The 18444-nt window shown below is 41.5% G+C and overlaps 1 protein-coding gene across 3 annotated transcripts in view; it reads left to right on the forward strand.

Moving 5' to 3' along the window:
* The window catches only part of nup54 (nucleoporin 54), a 49680-nt gene that overhangs the window by 12758 nt on the left and 18478 nt on the right, over positions 1-18444 (forward strand). For 2 of the 3 annotated variants that reach the window (XM_078411064.1, XM_078411057.1), the window contains 3 exons: positions 15039-15170; positions 15922-16145; positions 17814-18001. In XM_078411064.1, coding sequence (XP_078267190.1) covers positions 15039-15170; positions 15922-16145; positions 17814-18001 — 544 coding nt within the window. Of the gene's footprint in view, positions 1-1110; positions 1338-15038; positions 15171-15921; positions 16146-17813; positions 18002-18444 lie in introns of those variants that run through there. The other variant, XM_078411048.1, reaches the window with a different exon arrangement.

Here is an 18444-nt window from a genome sequence, read left to right on the forward strand (position 1 = left end):
GGAGAAGGGGAAAAGTAGAAATGGGTGCGGATTCAGATGGGGCACAGGGAAGAGAAGGGGAATGAAGTTGGGGGAGGGGGGAACAAAAAGTGGGATGTGTTTTGTAGGTTAGTCACCTAAAATTGGAGAATTAAATGTTAAGCAGAATAAAAGGTGTTGTTCCTCCAGTTGGTCTCACTCTGGCAATGGAGGAGGCACAGGACAGGAATGGGAGGGGAGTTAAAATGGTTAAATTGATCTCCAGTTTGCCAACCATTTCAACTCCCATTCGCATACTAACCTCTCTTTCCTGGGCCTCCTCTATTGTCAGAGTGAGGCCACACACAAACTGGGGGAACAATACCTTGTATTCTGCTCGGGTAGCTTACGACCCAATGGTCTGAATATTAAATTTTCCAATTTTAGGTGATTAGCTGACAAACACTCCACACCCCTTTTCTTCCGTCTACTCCCTTTTTTGCCTTCCATTCCCTGCATCCACCTGGATGCACGCCCATTTCTTCCTTTCCCCATCCCACCTATATTCTTGTCCTCTTCCACCTATATTCTTGTCCTCTTCCACCTATATTCTTTCTGACGTCACATTTCGCACATTTTCTATCCTTATCTCTTTATCTCACTTTTGTAAACAAGCATCTGCAATTCCTTGTGTCTACAATTACTTTTGCTGTGGTGATTGGGATGGTCTTTTGAAGAGAAGATCAATGACAGGTTGCAAAGGATCGAACGTAAGAATACTATTATAATTGACATATTGATTTTCTCTGCAAGGTGATGAGTTGCTTTGATTTACATTTAACTCGTGGGAAGCAATGAACTAGCTCTCAGTCCTGCTCTACTGTTATCAGCTCTCATGTCTACTGGGTACATCTCCACTGAGCCTCATTATACTCTTTAATGGGGAAATAAGCATTGTCGTGACCTTCAATGTTTTTAGCATAGATGAATAGATCTAATATGCAGTTTTACATATAATACAGTATGTGCTGTTGTTTTATACATTTTCACGGCTGAGTGAATTTTCCATTTGATATCCTGTCTAATATTGTTTTTGTCAGCTTTGGGGTAAGTTCAAACTAAATGATTGCAATACTTAGTTGGGTATCTTTTTTTTAAAATGTTGTATTTTCAACTAACCATTTCCTGCATTGGGTTTTACAGTGCTTCCTTTTCTACAGGTTTTGGTGAGCTTGGAGCTGCAAATACTACAGCCAGTGGCTTTAATTTTGGGGGTTTCGGACTAAACACTAACGCTGCAATTGGCTTTAATGCTGGAAGCTTGGGTGCTGCTACAAGTACAGCTTATGGTTTTGGCAGTATTGGCTTGACTGGCACAGGTAGTTTTTCTGCCATTTCAAGCAAAGTGGCAAGTTATTCTTAAAACATTCATATATTTCTTTGCAACATTTCATCTGATGGTTTTTTTTGTTTGATTGTTAATCAAATTTTGAACCCTAAATTAATAGATTTGGAGCTCAGTAGCTCGATGTTAGTGTAGCATCGTTCATACAATCGGGAATCTTGCACTACAGGAATAAACTTTTGATGATTCATGCAGTTTAAATAAATAAATAAGACAAATGACTTTTATTTGTCATATGTAGGTTGGCACAGGGTCAACGGTACAATGAAATGTATTTGACAAGACAATGGGTCACCTCAGCAGTAATATTCCAAGGATAAATAAGATTTTTTTTAAATGACATAAATAAGGTAAAACGACAATATTAAAAATAGGTAAAACGACAATATTAAAAATAATCAACATATATGATTTGAAATGTGTTTATGAGTTCAGAAGCCTGATGGCCTGATGGTAGAAACTGTTCTTAAGTCTGGTGGTACGTGCAGCCATACTCCTGTATCGTCTGCCTGACGGTAACAAGGAGAACAGCCTGCATGCTGGGTGGCTGTGGTCCTTGATGATGCTGCGTGCCTTCCGCAGGCACCGCCGGTAGAAAATGTCCTGAATGGCCGGGAGACAGTTGCCAGTGATGTGCTGTGCCGTCTTCACCACTCTCTGTAGTGACTTGTGCCTGTGGGCAGAACAGTTCCCATATCAGACTGTAATGCAGCCCGTCAGCAGGCTCTCGATGGTGCATCTGTAGAAGTTTGTGAGGATGGTGGCGTTCATGCCAAACTTCCTCAGTCTTCTCAGGAAAAAGAGCTGCTGGTGGGCCTTCTTTGTTATTGTGTCCGTGTGCAGTGCCCAGGAAAGGTCCTTAGTGATGTGCACACCGAGGAACTTAAAGCTGCTGACCCTTTCAACCTCAGCATCACCGATGTGGATGGGGAGGTGTCCACTCCCCCGCTGTCCCCTGTAGTCCACGATCATCTCTTTAGTTTTGCTGACATTGAGAGAGACGTTATTTTCCTGGCACCAGCTGTTTAGTGCCTTTACCTCCTCTCTGTAGGCCATCTCATTGTTGTCTGTGATGAGGCCCAAGATGGTCGTGTCGTCAGCAAACTTCAGATTTACAGTTGTCAGATCTTTTTTAAATGTTTTAGTTATCTGTGTTGCCTGTGGTTTATATTTGCTCTCTGCATCGCTGTAACATCATTGAGACCTCAGAACCCCAGAAGTGGCTCTCGGTCTGCATTGACAGCATCAAATGAAATTATGACAACTGATTATATCTATATAATTTATTTCATTCGTAGTTCAGAGTCCTGATGCATTCTTAATCATCAAATCTCACAGCACATGAAGAGGCTATTCATCTCAATTTTCTTTTTCTGTGCTGGCTCTTTTGAAAGATCCATCCATTTGCTTGCTCTTTTCCTCCTTTTTCCCTTTCAAGTGTTATTCCAGTTCTATTTTATGGTTACCATTGTCCTGGTGCCTTCACCTTTCCAGACACTGGATCCCATTATACTTTAAAACTGGATTTTTGAAAAAAGACTTATTTTCCATCCTGGGTTATTTCCTGGATACCTTACTCTTCTATCCTCTGGTTAAGGAACCTTCCTGCCAGTGGTTAGAGTTTCTGACAGTGTTATTATTACCCTTCATAAATTTAAACAATCCTCGTAAATCTGATCAATAATGCAGCTCTCACCTAGACATCTTTTCTGTAATTACTTCACCTGAGAATCGGTCTGTGTAACTGATGCGATTTACATCATCGTAAGTATACTCATTTTTGCCCCTTTGTTGACAAAGTGCTTCTGCTCTGTGCTTTCCTTTAACATCATAGCATGATTGGATACGAATATATAAGCAAATGTTGAAACACTTCCTCTCAACATCTACGTGTGTTTTTGTTTATAATGCTACCATCTTTCCAGTGTGTCATTTTTGTTCTGTAAAACAAGTCAAAATTTAATTCCAAGCAGTAAGTAAGTAGTATTGATTTGACATGAGAGCAACAAGTTATTGGCATTAATCAGTATTCTGGGTTATGCCCATAACGTAAACTTCTTATTTCATTCTTTAGATATAAATGGGAGTCGATACTGCTGAATACATTTTTAAATGGTTGTTTAAAGACAGATCAGTGCAGTGCTTGGCTTCCTTGCTACAGTATAATGAAAAATAGCAAATTTTGTTTTTACACTTGTTAACTGACCTGATATGTCAAATAATGAACATTGCGTAATTACCCAAGGTGCGTCTGTGACAATCAGCATGCTGATGCTCTGTCCCTGGTCCATGTAGTGAGTAACCAATTCATAAGTAAGGTCATAAGTGATAGGAGTAGAATTAGGCCATTCGGCTCATCAAGTCTAATCTGCCTGTGAATCATGGATGATCTACCTCTCCCTCCTAAATCTATTCTCCTGCCTTCTCCCCATAACCTCTGACACACCAATTAACAGGAGACTGCTTGAATGCATTGAAAATGGCTGCTGCAAATGTCAGACTTCAGGGCAATAGAGGATAAGGTTAGAGATGAAAGTAACACTCAACTACTTGGTCTTTGTCGTTCCACCTGCACCAATTAAGTGAAAAATGTTTCGATGGTATATAATCAAACTGTCAAATATCTGTTTTAAATAAACTGAAAATACAAGTAAATATTTTTTATTGCAGTTCCTTCTTGATGTCCTAAAGTAGCTATTGAATCTGCATGTGGTTTTGGAAATAGCAAAAGCAAAATATAAGAAAGTAAAGCATTTTGTAAAATAGTCAGGCAGTATTTGCGAACAAGAAAAACAGGAATACTATTTCTGGCAATGAGCATGCATCGGAACTGTTATTTTTATAGAATGCTTTTAATTCAGTCTTATACATGCTTAGTTGATGCCTTATGTTTGGCCTCAAAACTGATTGCATGTTCATTAAACCAGTATCATTAGCTCAGAGGGGGGAATCTGGCATGGGTGGCACAGTGGCATGGGTGGCACAGTGGCACGGGTGGCACAACAGCGTGGATGGCACAGCGGCATGGGTGGCACAGCGGCATGGGTGGCACAGTGGCATGGGTGGCACAGTGGCATGGGTGGCACAGTGGCATGGGTGGCACGGGTGGCACACCAGCGTGGGTGGCACAGCGGCATGGGTGGCACAACGGCACGGGTGGCACAATGGCATGGGTGGCACAACAGCGTGGGTGGCACAGCGGCATGGGTGGCACAGTGGCATGGGTGGCACAGTGGCTGCTGTCGAAGTTTGCATGTTTTCCCCTGTGATTTTGTGGCTGCTCTGATTTCCTCCCATATCCCAAACATATGTAGGTTGGTAGGCTAATTGTAAATTTGCCCCTAGTGTGGAGGTGAGCCGTCCAGCCAGGGTTTATTGAGGAGGATGTCGGATTTATGTAAATGGGAGCTTAGTGATTGGTGCAGACTTGGTAGACAATTTTTTCACCTGTCTGACTCTTTGATCTCTACAATTCTTTCACAGAAAGTATTACATGGACAGATGCGAAAGGCTCATTTCCAAAGTTAGCTGAATTAAACGTAATATCTAATAACATGGTTGTAATTATTTGGATTGGAAGTTCCACGTTTCAATTTTTTTCTTTGGTTCATAATATGTGTGATCACCCTAGAACTAATAGAGGATTGTTAGCAGCACATTTGACTTCAAAATATTTGTCCCGTCTCCTCTTGTATGAGGGAAGTTCCAATTGATCCAAAGCAATTGACCTGATGTTAAGAAACATAGTTATAGATGACTGCATAAGTGAACCTGGGACCTCTCTTGCTTCAGCATGATCTCGTAGTTTATGGAAGTTTTCTCTGTGCTGGTGAAGGGGTGATATTGGAGTCATTGGAGGTAGGAAGGAACTTTGAATCTTTCTGTCGGGGCAGATTATAGAATTATTCACACACAAATATAATAATTTGCTAATCATATTGTTGCCCAATAACATTTGTCTGAGATTGAATCTAAATGTTTAAGAGTGAGAAATTGTGAAAGTTGGATTTACAAAAGCTATAAACACTGTAATACTATAAATGTTTTGAAATAATGGTGGGTCACAAATACAAAGGTGTAAGAAGTTAATTTACTTTTCGTTGAACCGATTTAAAAAAAATCCACGTTGGTGGTATTGGAGGGTTTGGCACAACTGCTACAACTGCCAAAATCTTAACACCTGCCAATTCTGGGGTAACAGGTAATGGCAAACACTTGCCATAGAGAATTAGAACAATACCTATGTGCACATAACATTTTTTTCTTTTGCCTAAAGTAGGTGATTGTAGCTAAACAGTGGAGTGGCAGTGGCAGTGAATGCTACTGTGCAATAAATGAGCTGCAAGGTATTGAATCAGCAAATATCTGTGGGAGGAAATCAATAACAGTGACCTGGATAGAAAATTGGATTGAAGGCAGGGACTAAGGGCAATTGGTTGTTTTCTTGACTGGAAAATAGAGACCAATGGGGTACCAAGTGACCAAGAGCTGTGATCAATTATAAACTAGATGCAGTATCCACTTGTGGCCTAACCATTCATATCATATCATATCATATATCTACAGCCGGAAACAGGCCTTTTCGGCCCTCCAAGTCCGTGCCGCCCAGTGATCCCCATACATTAACACTATCCTACACCCACTAGGGACAATTTTTACATTTACCCAGCCAATTAACCTACATACCTGTACCTCTTTGGAGTGTGGGAGGAAACCGAAGATCTCGGAGAAAACCCACGCAGGTCACGGGGAGAACGTACAAACTCCTTACAGTGCAGCACCCGTAGTCAGGTGCTGCACTGTAAGGAGTTTGTACGTTCTCCCCGTGACCTGAGCAGGGTATGAAAGCAGGGAAGTTATGTGGGGTAGACACAAAATGCTGGAGTAACTCAGCCGGTCAGGCAGCATCTCTGGGGAGAAGGAATGGGTGACGTTTCGGATCAAGACCCTTTTTCAGACTGATGTCAGGGGAGTGGGCGGGACAAAGAATGTAGTCGGAGACAGTAAGACTGGTGGGAGAACTGGGAAGGGAAGGGGATAGAGGGAAAGTTATGTGGGGTTGCTGGCTGGCCGTGGTTGGACCATTGCTTCCGATTCTGGTCACCATTTAAAGGCAAGGGTGAGGAAGCCCTAAAGTCTTAGAGCCCTGGAGGCAGTAAAGACAGTACCATCACTCCAGGGATGAGGAACTTCAGCTACAAAGTTAGACTGGAGAATCGGAGGTTTTCTGAAATGAACAGTTTTGATTGAGGGAAGCTGTTCCCCTTAATTTAGCAGGTAGTTTTGATCTGAACCCCCCCTCCCACTGCCTGTAAGGTGGTGAAAACCAAATCCATTTGGGGTTTTAAGTGGAATTGGAAAAGCACTTGCAGAAAAATAAGTTGTTGAGGTTTGGAAAAAGAGCAGGGAAATGTGACTGACAGACTTGAAGAGATTAATAGTTGCCTCTGGAGTCATAACCATTTTATGTTTTGATTTACCAAGTTTTGCAACAGGATAAGATACCATTTGAAATGGCAGTGGTCATATGGCAAATGATATAATTTTTACAGAGCAGGAACTGAAGCAGAACAATAAAAGCACACTGCGGTAGAATTCTGAATTTGTACTGTCTACATAAATCCTAGTTATGCTGAGTATATTCAGTGTAGTTTAGGTTTTCAGGTCCTCTGGAATCCGTTCCTATTACTACAGCTCAAAATTTGAGTTTGTCTTTCACAGCTATTCTTTCTTAGATAACTGCAAAGTATAAAATACAGCACCAACCATAACATCTCAATCAGATTAGTACTTAAGAGATTTGAGTTTGGTTACATTTTTGGTAGACACTGTAAGGACCTGACCTAAAGAGAATGGAGAAAAAAAAAATTGCTAAAATTGTGACATGCAAGTATTGCTCAACTTATTAAACAAGAATGCATATATTGAAAACAGAGATCAGGAATTTGGGTTATTAAAATCTTAAATGCTTAAAGATACATGAACACAAGTATTGAAAATATTGAAATGGCTTATCAGTCAAAGATTAAACTAAAGTAATAGAAATAAATAGAATATACTCTTTCAGGGTGCTTACTGAGTGAAATATAAAAGAGCCTGCAGAGAGCCTGCCAAGGTTTGACATGGTGGACATGTTCTCCTATGGGAGAATCTAGAATGAGAGGTCCCTATTTCAAAATTAATGGCTTGCTTCTTTAAGACAAAATTAGGTCAATATCCATGTTAAATACTGAAATGACTGGTCACTAAATCACTGGACTATTGTTGGGAAAACAGCAGCCAATTAATCACTAGTCTTTACCCACATCCACTGTTTTAAAATTAAATAAATGCACTGGTCGATCTCAGAGTCATATGGACCATGATCTGAGTGGAACTGTGCACTGGCTTAATGTTGTCTCTTCTCGCAGCCCTTTCATCCTCCAACGTATGTATGTGGCTATTTCTAATGTTCTAATCTAGTTGCAAGCCCTTTGTCCTACCCTTCCATTCTGCGATGACCAGGAAAACTTTCAAAGATAAATTGATTCTTAGTCCAAGATAGACTGGCAATTGATACTTAAAGGGTTGACAGTGGACATGCAATGGAAGGCATTTAAAGATCGCATGGATGAACTACAACAATTGTTCATCCCAGTTTGGCAAAAGAACAAACCAGGAAAGGTAGTGCATCCGTGGCTAACAAGGGAAATCAAGGATAGTATTAAAACAAAAGATGAAGCATATAAATTAGCCAGAAAAAGTAGCATACCAGAGGACTGGGAGAAATTCAGAGTCCAGCAGAGGGCTTAATTAGGAAAGGGAAAATAGATTATTAGAGAAAACTGGCAGGGGACATTAAAAACTGACTGCAAAAGCTTTTATAGATATGTGAAGAGAAAAAGATTAGTTAAGACAAATGTAGGTCCCTTGCAGTCGGAAACAGGTGAATTGATCATAGGGAACAAGGAGATGCCAGACCAATTGAACAACTACTTTGGTTCTGTCTTCACTAAGGAAGACATAAACAATCTGCCGGAAATAGCAGGGGACCGGGGGTCTAATGAGATGGAGGAACTGAGGGAAATCCAGGTTAGTCGGGAAGTGGTGTTAGGTAAATGAAATGGATTAAAGGCAGATAAATCCCCAGGGCCAGATAGGCTGCATCCCAGAGTGCTTAAGGAGGTAGCCCCAGAAATAGTGGATGCATTAGTGATAATTTTTCAAAACTCTTTAGATTCTGGAGTAGTTCCTGAGGATTGGCGGGTAGCTAATGTAACCCCACTTTTTAAAAAGGGAGGGAGAGAGAAAACGGGGAATTATAGACCAGTTAGCCTAACATCGGTAGTGGGGAAAATGCTAGAGTCAGTTATTAAAGATGTGATAGCATCACATTTGGAAAGTGGTGAAATCATCGGACAAAGTCAGCATGGATTTATGAAAGGCAAATCATGTCTGACGAATCTTATAGAATTTTTCGAGGATGTAACTAGTAGAGTGGATAAGGGAGAACCAGTCGATGTGTTATATCTGGACTTTCAGAAGGCCTTCGACAAGGTCCCACATAGGAGATTGGTGTACAAACTTAAAGCACACGGTATTGGGGGTTCAGTGTTGAGGTGGATCGAGAATTGGTTGGCGGACAGGAAGCAAAGAGTAGGAATAAACGGGTCCTTTTCGGAATGGCAGGCAGTGACTAGTGGGGTACTGCAAGGCTCAGTGCTGGGACCCCAGTTATTTACAACATATATTAATGATTTGGACGAGGGAATTGAATGCAACATCTCTAAGTTTGCGGATGACACGAAGCTGGGTGGCAGTGTTAGCTGCGAGGAGGATGCTAGGAGGCTGCAGAGTGACTTGGATAGATTAGGCGAGTGGGCAAATGCATGGCAGATGCAATATAATGTGGATAAATGTGAGGTTATCCACTTTGGCGGCAAGAACAGGAAAGCAGAGTATTACCTGAATGGTGGCCAATTAGGAAAAGGGAAGATGCAACGTGAGCTGGGTGTCATGGTGCACCAGTCATTGAAAGCAAGCGTGCAGGTGCAGCAGGCAGTGAAGAAAGCGAATGGTATGTTAGCATTCATAGCAAGAGGATTTGAGTATAGGAGCATGGAGGTTCTGCTGCAGTTGTACAGGGCCTTGGTGAGACCACACCTGGAGTATTGTGTACAGTTTTGGTCTCCTAATCTGAGGAAAGACATTCTAGCCTTAGAGGGAGTACAGAGAAGGTTCACCAGATTGATCCCTGGGATGGCAGGACTTTCATATGAAGAAAGACTGGATAGACTAGGCTTATACTCGCTGGAATTTAGAAGACTGAGGGGGGATCTTATAGAAACATATAAAATTCTTAAGGGGTTGGAGGGGCTAGATGCGGGAAGATTGTTCCCGATGTTGGGAAGTCCAGAACCAGGGGTCACAGCTTAAGGATAAGGGGGAAGTCTTTTAGGACCAAGATGAGAAAACATTTCTTCACACAGAGAGTGGTGAGTCTGTGGAATTCTCTGCCACAGAAGGTAGTTGAGGCCAGTTCATTGGCTATATTTAAGAGGGAGTTAGATGTGGCCCTTGTGGCTAAAGGGATCAGGGGGTATGGAGAGAAGGCAGGTACAGGTTACTGAGCCGGATGATCAGCCATGATCATATTGAATGGCGGTGCAGGTTCGAAGGGCCGAATGGCCTACTCCTGCACCTATTTTCTATGTTAGCTTCCCCATTCACGAAGACATTTCTTCAGGACTGATCTGCTGAACCATAACCCAATCTATCTATATACTAAAGCTCTTGTTTGTTTGTTTGTTTGTTCCTGAACTACAGCCAAAACGGTATACACGATAGCGCGACAATTTTAGACCCACCTTACTCACAGTCATCCTTTTGGTGCTAATGGAAGAAGTTTCATTGAAATCGGTTATATTTTTAATGTTATTCACATTTTAAAGTCTAAATCTATCTCCGAGGGAGGGGGGGTTGAGAGGGGAGTGGCGGGGAGAGGGGAGGAGGGAGTGGGGGAGGAGAGAGTGTGGGAGGAGAGGTTTGCTCCAATGGGTCCACTTGGTCTAGTTAATTCTATTACTCTGGCTCCTCTCCCCAAGGACCGTCTTAATTATTTGATCTGTTTAAGTCTAAGAGATGCATACTTGATAGCACATTGGGGTGTAATTATTTGTCATCGGGACTAACCTGAGGGCACCAGAGATTTTGGCCCCTGTACTCATTGTCTCGTTTACTCGTTAGTGCACTGCCAGTCAGCTGACTGCCTTCATCTGTTTGCTTTCGTGTCTGGGATGTTGTAACCATAGAATTATCTGCAGTGGCTGCTCTTCCCTTACTCGCCCCATTCCCTCTGTTTTCCTACCAAGTAGTATATTTGGTCCCATCCTATTTCTCATGTAGTATCACAGCAATGTGATCTGCAAACAGAGTGTTGGTTTTCACATATACTTATTTATTTATGATACATAGGGAGACATTAAGTCCTGTGGATTTATGCCAACTCATGGCTGAACTATTCTATCAATCGTATTTCTCCCACTTATTTCCCTGTAACTCTGCAACTAATTGACCCCCACATGTTTATTACTTCCCCTACACCAGAGATAATTTATAATGGCTCGGTAACCTATCTGCATATCTTTAAGAGGAAACGAGTATCTGAATTAAATGCAGAAATAAGGAAGTGCAGATGTTGGTTTGCAAAATGTACACTACGTGTTAGAGTAACTCAGCAGGTCAGAGGCAGCATCTTTGGAGAACAATAATAGGTGAAGTTTCATGGAGGCAGGTTCTGAAGAAGGGCCCTGACGCGTAGAAGGGACCTATCCATGTTCTCCAGGGATACTGCCTGACCCGCTGAGTTACTCCAGCACTTTGTGTCCTCTTTTGGATTAAATGCACATGGTGAGTGGGAGAATGTGCAATCTCCACACACAAATCAGGGTTGAACCTGGACCTGTGGGACTGCAATACCAACTGCTATGTCACTGTGCTCCTCGGATACACTGTCATGATAGCTGTCTTCACCTTACCACTGCCTTTCACAGTGCACTGCCTCCTGAGCAAAAGTTTACTTCAACTAAATATTGGGATACAAAGACATTGTCTTGATCCTGATTATTAGCTCATTTTTTTCCAAGTCTCTGGCTTAAGTTTGATGACTGAATAAGATTGGTTGCCATTTACTGTGATATTTCCATCTGGAATAAATTTAATTCATTTATCTGCACTACATAATTCCAAACCGATATTGTGCAAGCCTGCCTTTGCGTTTGGTGTTGAAATCTTCCTCTATGTCGTTGACAGCTGCTTTCCTGGCCAACCACCTCATTTTATTAAATATTATTAAATGCAAGGTCATCAAAAATTCTGTTGCCTACATCCTCATTGGCACCTGGTCCTAGTTACCCTTGTGCTTGCTGACCAATATTATCTTCCCGCCCACTCCCCTGACATCATTCTGAAGAAGGGTCTTGGCCTGAAACGTCGGCCATTCCTTCTCTCCAAAGATGCTGCCTGACCCGCTGAGTTACTCCAGCATTTTGCATCTACCTTCGATTTATACCAGCATCTGCAGTTCTTTCCTACACAATATTATCTTCATAATGCCCTGATTTTAAAACTCTCACCTTGGTTTTCAAATATCCACCATGACTTTGACCTGCCTTCGTCCTCTGGTCCTAGAATATTTCTGGAACTCTGTACTTTTCCATTTGTGGCCTTTTGATCAGCCCTGATTTGGCAACTGTGCTGTCAGCTGCCAAAAGTCATCACATTCCCCTTTTAAGGTGTTCCTTAAACTCCGCTGAACAAGCTTTTGTTCATCTGTCCTAATGTCTCCTTATGTGGCTGGTGCCAAGTTTTATCTGATGGTAGTTTGGACACCTTGAGGTTCTGCCATGAAAAAGACACTAGATAAATATGATTTGGATCCATTATCCCAGTAGCCTACTTAATACAAGTCCACTGGGTCCAGTTTCTATATTATGACCTTGATCCTGTTCTGAAATGCATAGGTATGAGCAGCCCTGTACATTTTATTTTAAAAAGCACATTGGCTTGGGCAGGGTGCTGCTGTGCTGGGAATATAGTACAGACCTCAGACCTCCCACTGGCGCTCCTGCATCTCAATGCATTTGGCATAATGTAGAGCGAATCACCATGGTAATGGAGTCACAGACTGATACAGTGTGGAAACAGGCCCTTCAGCCCAACTTGCCCACACCGGCTAACAAGTCCTAGCTACACTAGTCCCAACTGCCTACAAACCTGTCCTATCCATGTACCTGTCTAATGGTTTCTTAAACATTGGGATAGTCCCAGCCTCAACTACCTCCTCTGACAGCCTGTTCCATACACTCGCCACCCTTTGTGTGAAAAAGGGTGGTGTGCAAAGGCTACCTATGAAGATGATATTGGATAGGCTGGGACCAGCAGTGCAGCTGCTTAGAATTTGGGATTTGATGGGCGTGGGCGAGGTGCCTCCTGACCAGCGTGCTGATTGCAAACCTTTGTTGGGCTGGCAGTTGATGTGTGTTGTAGATCTGTGTTAACAGACCACTCAGGTCCTGCGCTCTCTAGCATCACTCTCTCACGATGGGAGCTCCTCCATCCCCTCTCTTCAGTTGGCTGCAAATCTCTTCCCATTCTCGAACAGACCAAAGAGATGGTCTGTAGGATCCAGCCTTCTGCCAACACTGGCTGCTACAGTTCTCCAGCAATGGACTCCACATCTCACAGCTGAATTGTCACACAGCTCACACTAGCCCTCGGGTAGCCATTGCATGTTGTTCCACAGGGAGATGTGATCACTTGAACCATTTCATTACTGCAGGAGATCCAGCCCGCAGCCACAACGGCATTGACCTTCAGCATTGGTTCCATTAGTGTTCTCATTCCTGGGAGCAAGTACCGAGTCCCAAGGGAGGTACTATTGAATCAGAATCTTTAAGGTATAGAATTCTTCCTGCCACTTTTGTTTTCTGCTCACTCCCTGAGTTGACTGATTCTCTGCAATGCAGTTCCATGAGAATAACCACTGTGAGAAAGCTTGCCAGGTTTTCCATTGATGAGCAGGAGCTAGAGCAGTTGGCTATTTGATTGCAATCCCACCAGTCTTGCTGCAAAGCAATCATCTGAATACTGGCTGGTTTTTGCTGCCACTCTGCGCCACATTGCTGCACTCCGCAGTTTCCAATTGTATCCTTGCAGAGATCAAGTATTTTGTTCAAATCTGTAGATTTCTGATGAATTTGTAACTTTACAAAGTGGGAGAGTCTTGTCACCAAATATTCTGCAACAGGGGAGTTGGTGAAACTAATTATCATTCATGGATATGTTTCAGTGTGGCCTTGGTACTTGAGTTGGCAGATTTTGTCAGGTTGGCAATGGTGAATGTTACAATTCGCCCACGCTGCACGTGAGATTGTTAGCCAGTTTATCACTTTTTACTTTCCGCTTCCTCCTAGAAATGTATATGGGCAAGATTTTAATCACTCCCGTACTTTTGTGAAGCCCAAAACTCAATTGGCCGAGGGACCAAAGCGCATTAATCTCCTAATTAACCAACACAAGCGTCCGGCTGACGATTGACTGGGTCTGCCAGCGTAGTTGATTGTTAAGATTGCCATCTTATTTCACTTAAAATTAAGGAGGCACAGTAAATTCTCACATTTAGTCAGTTAGAAGGTATTTATTCACAAAATGCTGGAGTAACTCAGCAGGTCAGGCAGCATCTCAGGAGAGAAGGAATGGGTGACGTTTCGGGTCGAGACCCTTCTTCAGACTGATCAGTCAGTTAGTACTGAAATCCAAAGGAAACAAGCTACATATTCCAGGACCAACATATAAACATTGAATTAGCCTGCATAGTTACAATAAAGTTGGCTTGAGTGACTATAATTAGTTCAGGACTAGGTTTGATCTCAGTCTTTTGGACAAGTGTATTCTTCTCTCACTCATGTAAACAAAAGCAGTTATTAAAATCAGTAAAAAGATGCGGTAAAGTTGATAATTATAATAGTAATTTGATGTTAAAGTAAGCTCAAATAACAATATCTTCCCCAATTTGTGTGGATCTTGTACCTCGGGGTCAGCATAAATCACTTGATCAAATATTTGTTTTTTTGAGTCAGAGGATTGTGGGTTTGAATCCCACCAAAGGCCAAATTCTATTCCTGGTTCAAATGTTGCACTGTGAAAATGTGGGAAGGGAGAAATTCATTGCATGTTTTTACAAAGTGGGTCCAAGTTATATTTGTCTTTCCACGTTTCCATTCCACTGAAGGCAATGAAACCAAATGCATGGATTTAAATACGACTGCTTGCATTCTTTTAGTTATGGCATATTAAGTTATTTTTTTCTCCCTGTTGTCTTGTGCCTAGATATCACTGCAATGTCTCCTGTAATAGCACTTCAAGAGAAGTCATTTGTTTGGATTGTTTGTGTTTTTTTGGCACCTGAAGGATACGATATCCTTTCAAACTTGGCAATTTTTTTTTGCATTATTTAAAATAAAATCTAATAGTTTACTACCTTTTCCAAGTTTCCTTTTTTAAATGTATGCACATAAATGCTTAATATTTTGCCTTTAGATTAATCTGAGCTACAGTAAATCTTGGATTAGCCCCAAGAAAGTTTGTCATGCATTTTACAATTTTATAAAACCGATTGGTTTTCTTTGTTTCCTAGGGCTTTTCCAGAATACACAGAATAAAGGGTTTGGATTTGGTGGTGGATTTGGTACAGGCACTGGCCTGGCACCCGGTTTGGTAGCTGGTTCCACATTTGGGGGATTCGGTGGTTTCGGTGCTCAACAGCAACGTAAGTTCATGGGAAGGCAAGTCCCTGTAGTAAAGATAGACGTAAAAAGCTGGAGTAACTTAGCGGGACAGGCAGCATTTGGAGAGAAGGGATGGGTGATGTTTTGGGTTGAGACCCTTCTTCTGCAGTTAAGTTTTACTTTAAATTAAATTACCTTAAATTGAACATCAAATATAATACTGGGAATTAATAACAAGTGTTTGAAACTAATTAAAGAGTTTTGTCTAAAAGTTATGGCATGGATGAAGTACCATTAATGAAATACAGGGTGGTGCAGCGGTAGAGTTGCTGCTTTACAGCGCCAAAGACCTGGGTTTGATCCTGTCTGTATGGAGTTTGTACGTTCTCCTCATGACCATGTGTGTTTCCTCCCACACTCCAGAGACGTACAAGTTAATTGGTTTCGGTAAAAATTGGAAATTGGCCCTAGTATGTGTGTAGGAATGTGTTAGTGTAGGATTGCTGGTCGATGTGGACTAGGTGGGCTGAAGGGCCTGTTTTTACACTGTATTTCCAAATTAAACTAAACTACATAATTTTAAACTGTTCTCTGCGTATCAGCAAAAACCTAGTAAGGATAACATTTATATTTGTGTTCAATATCTTCTGAAAACTTGTGTGCGCTGGAGGTGAATTGTTATCAATTCCTACAGGAAGTGTAATTCAGTTTTTCTCTAAATGTTGACCTGGATTTTCTTCCAATACCTTCTGTCCCAGAGAGAAAATGTTGTTTGTTGTGGTCCGTTTATAGCTGGAGGTCTTTTTGGACAGACGTTACAGCCTCAGTCCCAGACGGTTCAGCTGATCAACACAGCGAGTGCCCTCTCTGCACCCACTCTCTTGGGAGATGAACGAGATGCCATATTAGCCAGGTGGAACCAACTCCAGGCTTTCTGGGGAACTGGGAAAGGTTACTTCCACAATAACCTGGCTCCTGTCGAGTTCACTCAAGAAAATCATTTTTGTCGATTTAAGGTAAACAAATTTCAACTCTGTATGTTTATAGATACGTTCTTTTAAAGCTGAACTGCAAATTTTATGAAGGTGGTCACCTTGTTTGAGATGGACGATGAAGAAAACCCATTCAGAAGCACCTTTTACTCCTGGTGCAGAAAAATATTGATGTGACTTTGTCACAATCCTAATCATACCATTACGGTAGGGAGGCCCTAATTGGGTATTCAAAAGAGGTGATCGATCGCTGGTTAATAAAAATAATTTTGTAGATTGGATGAACAGAAAATAATAAACATTTACATTGTTAGTTGATTGGTGGGTGAGGGGGTGTTGTGTGGTTGCAGAAGGGCCAAAGGATGTACCCGTTTGACTGATGGTATTCTGAGGATATTGTTTCCACTAATACAAAGTTGACATGTGGTAAAAGGTGGGCACAGTAATAAAAGTTTATTCCATATGCTCTCCTCTACATTGCACACTTGCTGCCACTGAACTAAAGACAGTTTCAGAACAAAGAACCATCCATTTATGATGGAAATGAGGAGAACCAACAAGGAGAAAACAATCTTTGTGTGAATTACTGATACGATAGAAATCATAGACAGTGGACAGTGTGGGAGTTACATTAATGAATGGCAATAAAACTCCAGCAGTGTTGCACTGGCATCTGATCTGCAGCTAATCCTAGGCTGGATATCGCTGTGGAGATTGTTTGAATAAAATGTTTGCTACGGGTAAGCTTAATCTAGACCAATAAATGGCTTAGTTACAATCCACCTCTGCAAAAAAACTCCCAAATAGTGGGATTACTGGAGTTTGGTATTAAACTTCCTTGTGTGCAAGTGTAACGATTTGAACACCATTGGTAAGCAATTGTTTTCTTCTAAAGCAATGTTAAAGAAAGAGGAAGATGAGCAAACAAATAATTGCTGGATGAAATCAGCGGGTGAGAATGTTAGTCTCTCTCTGAAGGAGTTTGCTGAAACTAACACTCCTACCTTCAGGACTCCACCCATTAGAATCAAGACTGAAATTACTTTATTCCATTTTGTAGGGTGCTTCAAAACTCAACTGATTTTCACTCTGTATCCCAACATATGTGCCCTTCCCACAAAGGTTCGGAAGTGGGAATTTTGGCTTCTTGCCTTGTTCCTAGTTCAGGTGCTTGTCATTAGCTACCTTAACACAGGAACTTGAGTCTGAAGAGGGTTCCGACCCAATATGTTACCTATTCCTTTTCTCCAGAGATGCTGCCTGACCCGCTGAGCTATTCCAGCATTTTATGTCTACCTATGTTTTTTTTTGTGATGGCTTCTAAAGCCGAGCCTAAATGTCTCTCCAACTTTCAGTCCAATCTGGAAACTGAACACTAATCAGCTGGCAATTATCAGGTTACCAAATAATATCATTCCATCGAGTGAGCTTTTTCATTCATTTCATTGGTGAGAAAAGGCTTGCAGATTTAGTTCGGTTCATTGTGACAAGAAGCAATGGGTGACTGAAGAACACCATCTTGCAAATGGGGATAAATATTGGTGTCTATTATTTTCTTAATGGTTGATACTGTGATGTAGGTGTTCCCTGGAGTATAGGCTACATTGTTGTAGTCTTACTACATTTCTGTGCTCTCTGAAAATATACCAGTAAACTTACTCCAGTACTCCTATATTTTTAATCTCCCTGCAGACCGTTGGCTTTAGCTGCATTCCCAGTAATAAGGATGAGGATGGTCTGGTAGCTTTGGCTTTTAACAAAAAAGAAGCAGACATTCGAAACCAACAACAATTGCTTGTGGAAGCTTTGCACAAGATTCTTGGAGGTTTACCACAAATCATGGTCAACGTTGAAGGAATCCGAGCACTGCCAGATGACCAGTAAGTGAACGTCACCTGCTTGTCAGAGTTATTTTCTGCAACTCTTTGTTTAAAATGAGTGGGAATTAGTAATAAGATGTTTCCACTTGCTTTCAATATAGAGCTTTATTACATTGTGTGAAAGCAGCTAAGTACTTTGTTCAGCATTAAACTATATCAAGTAAATTACCACACAGGTAAAGGTAGAATGATACTCTTTCTATTCAACAGTGTACTCTACAGATACATGTGTAGCACAAGTAAAAGCATAGTAATACATTGTTTGCTCCAACAGTTTACTTAACAAAAGCGCAATTCTGCAGATGCTGTAAAGCTCAAATAAGAACAGAAAATACTGATCAGGTAGCATCTTTGGAGGGAGAGAAATTTAATTAATCTTTCGGATCAATTGTCCCAATTTTCTCCTCGAGGCAACAATGCTTATTATATTGTAGATGCTGTCT

This window comes from Rhinoraja longicauda, chromosome 1 (assembly GCF_053455715.1).
Source record: "Rhinoraja longicauda isolate Sanriku21f chromosome 1, sRhiLon1.1, whole genome shotgun sequence".
NCBI classification, from domain to species: Eukaryota; Metazoa; Chordata; class Chondrichthyes; order Rajiformes; family Arhynchobatidae; genus Rhinoraja; species Rhinoraja longicauda.